At 40.1% G+C, this 8,204-nt stretch overlaps 1 protein-coding gene across 1 annotated transcript in view; it reads right to left on the bottom strand.

Annotated features, from left to right (window-relative positions):
- Positions 1–305: 305 nt before the first annotated feature.
- LOC106949558 (RNA-binding motif, single-stranded-interacting protein 3-like) overlaps positions 306–8,204 on the bottom strand; it is a gene marked incomplete at its 5' end in the record, with an annotated part of 67,674 nt that continues 59,775 nt past the window's right edge. The window contains 4 exons of the mRNA XM_015035899.1: positions 306–396; positions 1,453–1,577; positions 1,923–2,009; positions 2,471–2,587. Coding sequence (XP_014891385.1) covers positions 393–396; positions 1,453–1,577; positions 1,923–2,009; positions 2,471–2,587 — 333 coding nt within the window. The remainder of the gene's footprint in view (positions 397–1,452; positions 1,578–1,922; positions 2,010–2,470; positions 2,588–8,204) is intronic.

An 8,204-nucleotide genomic window follows, 5' to 3' on the forward strand; every position in this document is an offset into this window, starting at 1 on the left:
TGTGTTTTGATTTTGTTTTTTTTTAAAGGTTTTTTTTTTTTTTTTTTTTTTTTTTTACCCCTCCAGAGGGGAAAGTCCAGTCTCAAGGTGAAAAATGATCAAATCAGTCTTGGACTGTGATTGATTCCATTGTCTTGTAGTTCAACAAACATTCTTTGTTATTTTTTATTTATTTTTTTTATAGCTGTCTTTGTCTTGGTTCAAACAGCTATAAAATATAGCATATTTTTTTCTTCATTTATTTGGTTCCTGTGCACAGTGGAAGCATTTTCCTGTCTGCCACGTCCACCTCACTGCTGTGTTTTTGTCCTCTGTCTTGTTTTGATTCTCCGTCTGTCTCCGGCTCCTTCGTGCAGTCCTTCTGAAGGCATTGCAACAATGACTCCCACCAGCTACCTGAAGGAGACAGAGAAGTCAGAAAAAACTAGATGACCAAGACTTTTTTTCAGGAACGCAGCTAGATGGAAATAAAATCAAGTTACCGAGGCGGCGAAAACAAGATAAACACCATAAAGAGGAGCGATGGAAAGAATGACAACAGAGTTACGAGCAAAATAAAAACTAAAAAATCCCCAGTTTAGCTTTGTAATTTTGCTCACAAAACAATCTGTTTCCACACCGATTGTCTTTCAGTGAATGGAAGTAGTAAAAAACTTTCAATTTAGTACATTACATTTGTTGTTTTCTAAAATATTGAGTCTAAGTTTTATAGGTATCTTAGAGCATTTGCATCTAGTTTGTTGTAAACATTTTTTTCCTTCACTTTCTCTCCTCTGTCAATTCAGAAACTCTCAAGAAAGTGAAATGTTGGCCAGGTGCAAGACTATAACTATATATATATATATATATATATATATATATATATATATATATATATATATATATATATATATATATATATATAATTTCTGCATCAGAAATTAGACATTAGATAGTTAGTCACTATTAAAATTGCTCGCAATTAGTGAAAGTTACAGTTTACCTGATGGTCAGAAGAAAGACTCATGGAGTTACCAAGAGGCTAAAGCACACTACTACACTTCTGTCGCATAAAAATGATCTGCAGAGACGGTTTTCATTACTAAATCAAAGAGAATTTAAAGCAAAAGAAGGATTCAATGGTCCAGTTGTGATTAATAGATTAGCAAGTTGCTTTTCTACAAGAACCTAACTACTTTGTAACCTTAATTGGAGCATTACATGCTTAGTTTATTGATTAGCAGATAAAAAAAACAACTAAACAAAACAATAAATTTAAACATATTTATGCCCACATATCAAAAACATTGGACAATTATCTAAAGATATAATTGGCTGATAAATGTTTGTCTTTTTATCAGTCACTACAATTCAGATTCAGAGCTTATTTGTCCAAACAATTTGGCACATTTAGGTTTTCATTGTATTCAGGTGAGAAAATATTAATGAAGATTTTTTTTTTTGTAAACTCACTTTGTCTGCTGGTAGGAGTAGGCTGTGGCATGGTCTGCTGAACTCTCCACTGATAAAGGCTGCTGCCCGCTGGCATCCTGTGAGGAGGGGGCAGTTGTCTGTGGAGATGGGTCTGTCACCACACCCTGATTGGACACAGAGTGGAAGAAAGGAGGTCAAAGTAAATTGCTGCAGTGAGAGTGATATAAGCTATTTTTTTCCACCCCAATTTTTCAGCCTTGGATAAATAAGTTAACCACATATTCAACTTATAACTTGCTTAGTTCATGAAAAGTAAAGGTTGGTTCTAACTTTCTGAATTAATTTTTGACAAAGTGAATGCAATGTGTATTTTTCCCCCTATTAAAATTAGCACCTCTGAATGAATTCAAAATTTCCCCCATCTGAAACTGTAAAAAAAAAAAAAAAAAAATACTGTTTAAAACGATCATCTAAATCTTTCTGCACAGTAGGGTTAACAAACATCTTACATCCACTGTAATAGCAGAGGCAGGCACTGCAGTGTACTGGGGAATGTAGGTTCCTTGCATAGGAGCAGCCGCTGCAGCAGAGATGTACTGCAGAGACACAAGGCGGGGCACACGGTGAAGCAATACATACAGCCTGGTGCAAACATGTTACAATCTGTCTTTGGATTTGTAGTTAATTGCTAGCAACCAAATGTGAGAAATATAAAAAACAAACAAACAAACAAACAAACAAACAAACAAACAAACAAAAAAAAAGAGTTTTATTCTAGCTGCACGTTTGCAAAAGCTTCCAAAAATAAAAGAAAGGGTGTCATTTGAAAGCAGGCTTGACTGTGTGACAAGAGTCTAATGCAAGTCGTGCCCGTTTGTTTTAGAGCAACTGTCATGTTGCAAAGTAAACTTCCACACCAGCCGACTCTGTGTTTAGCTTCATCCTCTCCCTCATCAAATCTGACCGACTTCACTGTCTCCGTGGCATGACGCTGCCTCCGCCGTGGGTTATTGTGCGGATGGTGTGTTCAGAGAAATACGTTGGAAGAGAGACTCACGGTGCCTGTGGGGCCCAGAGAGAGGTGGTTCATCTGCTGGGTGAGAGGAGCCATGACACTGGATGGGTGAAGAGACAAGCTGGGCTCTATGGCCGTTGCTGGGGTGATCACGGCGCCCTGGTGAAGAAGAACAGAGCATTCGGGGCTTTTCTCAATATTGCGGATTTTAGTTGTGAAATATTACATACTGCAATGATCCATGTCTATATGCATGCTTAACCTTACAGTACAAAGACTACTTTATATATATATTTTATTCTTGAAGATAATGGTACAAGAGAACAGCATCAGTCATATCCGTCATGTCAGAATATGAATCAGTGATTTAACCCAACATCAAGACTAACCAAGGTTCAAGGTATTATCCTCAACATCTTTGCTCTGACCCTTTGGATAAAACATAACTAATCATTCTCTTCATTCAACAAAGTTTGCTTCTTGTCCTTCCTGACCAAAGCCCGGGTTTGTGGTGTGGACAACCAATGAATGAATTCATGATTCTTTGATCAAAGGAGACGTGCCCTTAAAGTTGTTGTCTTGCAGTAAGAAGGTCATGGGTTCGAATCCCGGCCTACGTGGATTGTGCATGTTGTTTCTGCGTACTCTGGCTTCCCCTCACAGTACAAAAACAAGACATGGTTAAACGGTTATTCTACATTGTCCTTAGGTGTGTGTGAATAGTTGTTTGTCCTTCGTGTCTCTGTGGTGTCCTGTTACGGACTGGTGAACTGTCCTGGGTGTATCCCGCCTTTCACCCATTGACCATTGAGATAGTCAGCAGGCCCTCCTTGCAACCCTACAAGGACAAGCATGTATAGAAAATGGGTGGATGACTTGAAGCTAATTCTAAGTATTTTACTCATATTTCCAACACTGAAAAACAAAAGCAGTGGCTGTCTAAACAACTAAAACACATAAATTAAGGTCCTAGAACTGACAGGGTTGGAGCAAATTAACTATGCTAGACAGCATGGCAACTTCACCTTCTCTCTTGTGTTTAAGGGCGGCCCTCCCCGCCCTTCATTACAGTTTCTCTTTTGCTTCACAATTCATTTCTTTTGCAGTCAATAGCACCATCTGTTTAGCTCCAGGGTTACATACTCAGTCACGCCAGAGTCTGCACTTTATAAGTGAGCCAGATCAGATTCCCTAAAAGAAACAAATATGAAGTATTCTGTAAAACAGAAACAGACACTCCCGAACAAAGAGATAATGGTTAGCATGCACCTAAACTGCCTGGAGTCACTTCAAGAAAACTTCCTCCTTGTTCATAAGAGGCCCAGCAAAGGCCACAGATTTTATTTTTGTCCTGTGTTACTATTATCTGTATCAATAGCCTTTGAAATGTTCTTTTTTAAAACTCATGTGCCTTACTTCAGAGTTCTTCATTCAGAAAGAGCAATTCAGACCAATACACAGGAGTGCAAAATTGTGAAGTGGAAGGATAAAGATGCAGGATGCAGAAACATGGGCAAAAAAAAGTCTGTACATTAAAATGGCAAATACAAGTCGAGTAAAGGGCTACATGGTGGAATGGTGGGTTACAGCATGAAGTATAATGAAGTCTGAAAATCAATTCAAGTTATTATGTGTGGAATTTACAAGTTCTCTTATTATGTACATGAGTTTTTTTTTTTTATTATTATTTTTTTATCTCCTACTTTTGAAAAACACGGCTGTTTTCTTCTCTTTCTTTGACCAGCTCATTCTTTGCGGCGAGTGTGTGAAAGCCCCACTTTGACTGCCGGGATAAGAGCTGGTTGTAATTGTCTAAATACAGCCAGGAAAAAGATGTTCGGACTCCCAGGTCTTGTTAAACTTGATGACTACAAATGTTTCGACTTTGTGCACGGAAATAAAACAAGTCAGCTGGCTCGCTCGGCAGGCTTGACAGCACCTGCTTGCTGAAAGGAGGAGAGAGGCTTTTACAGTAAATCTCCTGAATGCGAAGGGCTTTGATGCCGTCTAACACCTTGATGCTCTAAGCTGCGTTTCTCCAGTATGGTGCGGCTACAGCTTGTACTGCTCTGCAAAAAAACAAAAAAAACCCACAAAAAAAACCGACCTAATACGAGTGTGCGCTGGCATGCCTGACAACATAACAGCAGATGTAAACACAACTGTTTAAATACACTCCCCGTGGGAACAGACGCCATGCGCCGGCGTTGTTCCGGGGAGCAGAGCTGTCAGCGCCTCCATGGATGCGTGTTGAGGCAGGGTTGAAGAAGTTTGGCATTTCAGGCCCAAGCTGTTTGACACTAAACGAGCTGCTCTGCAGAGGCTTAAAAGCGCTGCTAAACATAAAAAAAAAAAAAAAAAGATGCACCTAAAACCGGAGACACAAGCCGTTTCGAATGTTTTCAACCTACATAGAGTCCGTCAGGTGAAAAACAGCTTACCCTCATGAACATTACAGAGAGAGATTACCAGAGCTGTGAACAGCGGTGCCAAGGCACGTCGATGTAGCTGCTGTATTTACAAGGCGATCTGTTTGAAGACTACAGCCGCGTAGTTATAGCTACCCAGAATCACAATCTAATCACCATGTCTCTATGGGACACAAAGGAATGCTAACAGATGCATCAACAGATTTCCTGGAAGAAAGAAGAAGAAGAGTAAAAAAAAACAAACAAAAAAAAGCGTTTTCCTCCGCCAGTCAGATTTACCAAACACAATCCGGGCTCACTAACAAGTGTGGTTTTTATCCACCTCAATAAACTGATTGCTGTCATAATGACTTTTTCTTCCTCTGCATTCAGTCTCACAGCAGGTTCCCACAGAGGAAGAGGGAGCCGCACAAAGAAGAAGGAGAGCCATAATGAGTAACTGCCCGCTTTGATTTATAGCTGTACACCAGTTAAACGGGCTATCTCTGCATGTGCCTCAACGTGGACACAAAGCATTAGCTGGACTGTGATGAGTCTAATTATGCGCTGCAGAGCATGTGTACGTGTTAAAGTTTTCATGCGTCAGGCGTTGCTGCTGAGGTAATAAATGGACGAGCTAGGCCGACAGGAATCTTCTCCCTGAGGACGACAGACCGGGAAGCAAATCCCCTTCCACCTTGGACCGGCTCACTCGTTTCTGTTCCTTTCTCGTGTTTTCTCCTCTTTCTTTGTCTGCATTCATTTAAAGAACTTATGCCTGACATGCTGAAGGCTTACCTATTTCAAATGTTTTAAGCCCTGTGTGCTGCAGGCACTATGCAGCTTCAAAGACACAGTATTAGGAATAGTAGCATCCCCGGATGGAGAAAAAAAGAAAAAAAAAAGCTGCTGCTGTTTTGTCAGGACTCCTTTCTGTGTTCGCATGTTCCCTCCCTAGCTAGTGTGCTTTTATGTCCAGGTGGTTTTGTTGTTCCTAAAACTTCCTTTTCCACATTGAAAACACACCCTTGCAATCTCTGTTTATACACACAGAAGCAAAGGTGATCTGCAGAACAGAAACTGCTTGGAGGTAGTTTCCACGCACACCTGCATGCATGCGTGGCTGACACAAGCAGGATGACAGTATTAAAAAAATAAATAAAAATAGAGTAAGAAATTTGGGTACAGGCACAGGCAAATGCACTGGCCTTTTTGGTAGATATGTAAAAAAAAAAAAAGAAAAAAAGTTATCGCACAAAAAATGTAGAAAAATACAGCCTTAATCCAGTGGTCTCAAACTCCAGTCCTCAACAGCCGGTGGCTTAAAACCTTTGGATGTTTTTTAAAATCTCGACATCCTGTGTCATATTCTTGACAAACGCTCATTACTCAGTAATGACGGAATATAAACTCTGGGCATTAAAGTTCCCGGGCATCCAAATGACTAATTTTGGTATTTTAACTTGGTGAAATCTGAAATTCTAATTCCTCACATGTCTAATTTCAGGCCTCTCAAATAAGCAGCATTTTTTTTTCCGATGGTCGGTTATGGCAATGCATTAATTTCCTGCATGAGGATTTGTAAGTAATTATGCAGAAGGACATCTTCTTACCTTAAGTTGAGTAAGTTGTAAAGACAGGCAGTTAAAGTAATCCTAGCATTCATCCAGTACTTGGAAACACAGTCTTTAAAGCGCTGCTTAAAGTGTGTTTTAGTGTGTTTAATGTTTGTGCTTCTCTCTTAATCTCAGAAAGAATGAACATAAATCTCCCGAATCCTGAATGTGAGCAGGTGTGTGTGTGTGTGTGTGTATGCCTATGTGTACTTTCCTTCTGAAGCTGTCAAAAAAGAGGATTCAACTCTGTTTACTTCTCGTTAATCCTAACCTGTTCATGAGTCATTAATTTAGTCAGTCGCTATGTTTTCTTTTGCCCAAGTCCATCTCAGCACATTTGGCAGATTTGTGCAACGAGAGTGCAAGAAACCGAGTATGCAATGGACTGAGAATGAGAGGCCCGCATAAATGTGTCAGCCTAAATGTGTCAAGTGGCGTGCATCATTTATCAAAGTTAGGAGTTATTAACCGTGGCGCAGCAGAGAAAAACCCTGTGCTACCACTTAAACTGCGGTGTCTTTCCCCGTTTCTCTCTCTCTCTCCGTCGCAGCTTTAATTTGCCGAGCTCTGGATCCAGGAAATACAATGACTAGCCTTCCCCCATGTATTCGCGTTGGGATTTTGCGGATGCACAGACGGGGTTTGGGAGCAAAAAGCACGCAGCCCAGACATGCTTCTGCAGAAGTTTTCCTTTCTTTGTTCCGATTTATCCCTTGTAATCCCTTCCTCCTCTCTCTCCTTTCTCTGTGCGCGTCTCTCTCCCTTTTCCTTGCACTGTCAAAGCCCCACTTTTGCTATTTATTTTCTATTTCAACAAGCCCTCGGCCTTCCCTTCCTGTTATCTCTGTCTTACTTCTTCCAAGTCTTAAGCTGTCATATCAAGCAGTCTGCCAAATTATTAGATGGGACATTTATTTGAAAGTGCAAAATGGACCAAAAAATAAAAAATAAAAAAAAGAAGAGATTTAACTGACTGTCAAAAGTGACCAAACGTCTCTGAGAGGGATGCAGCACTCTTGAAGCTGCTAAGATATTGAGGGGGTGATCACAGAACCATAAAATGTTGTACTGTAAATAGTCCGCAGCATCGCAAGAAACATGTTGAGGGGGGGAAAAAGGCGCTAGCCAAGAATTTGAGAAGAATCAAGCATGCAGCTACCAGGAAAACCATCGTCGTCCAGGTCTGTCATATTCCATACGTGAAGCCTGGAGTATCTACAAGAACAAGATGTTCAAAGCTCAGAGACAAGGCCAAGAGCTTAGCTGTAGATCTTGAGTTTATAACCTGAATCAATCGCCATCACTAAATATGCATTAACAAATCTTCAACCACTCTAAACAGTTTATCTGGCAGAAAGTTTGCATACCGGAGCCTCTAAGGCGAATGCAACATGAATCTTTTCTGCCAATGATTTTGTAATCCACTGGCCCTACTGCGCCGACCAGCAATCAGCTTGTGAGATGAGTACAGGCAAGACAACACTGTTCCTTCCTCTGATTAAATACAGTACTCTGCCTCGTGCATCAACAAGGACACAGGTTTTATATTTCTACCTCAGGAGAGAAAATATAACACAGGACGGGCTTTGGCTCAGACTTTGTGTTGGGCTAATTGAGAAGCCTTTGGGACTCAATCGGATGTCATTGATTACAGTTCCTGAATAGCCAAAAGGAAAAAAAAAAAAAAAAAAATATATATATATATATATATATATATATATATATATATAAAAATTGTGTAAAAGATTTTTA

Source organism: Poecilia latipinna, unplaced genomic scaffold (genome assembly GCF_001443285.1).
Source record: "Poecilia latipinna isolate Pla-1442-1.1 unplaced genomic scaffold, P_latipinna-1.0 Scaffold21, whole genome shotgun sequence".
Classification (NCBI taxonomy): Eukaryota; Metazoa; Chordata; class Actinopteri; order Cyprinodontiformes; family Poeciliidae; genus Poecilia; species Poecilia latipinna.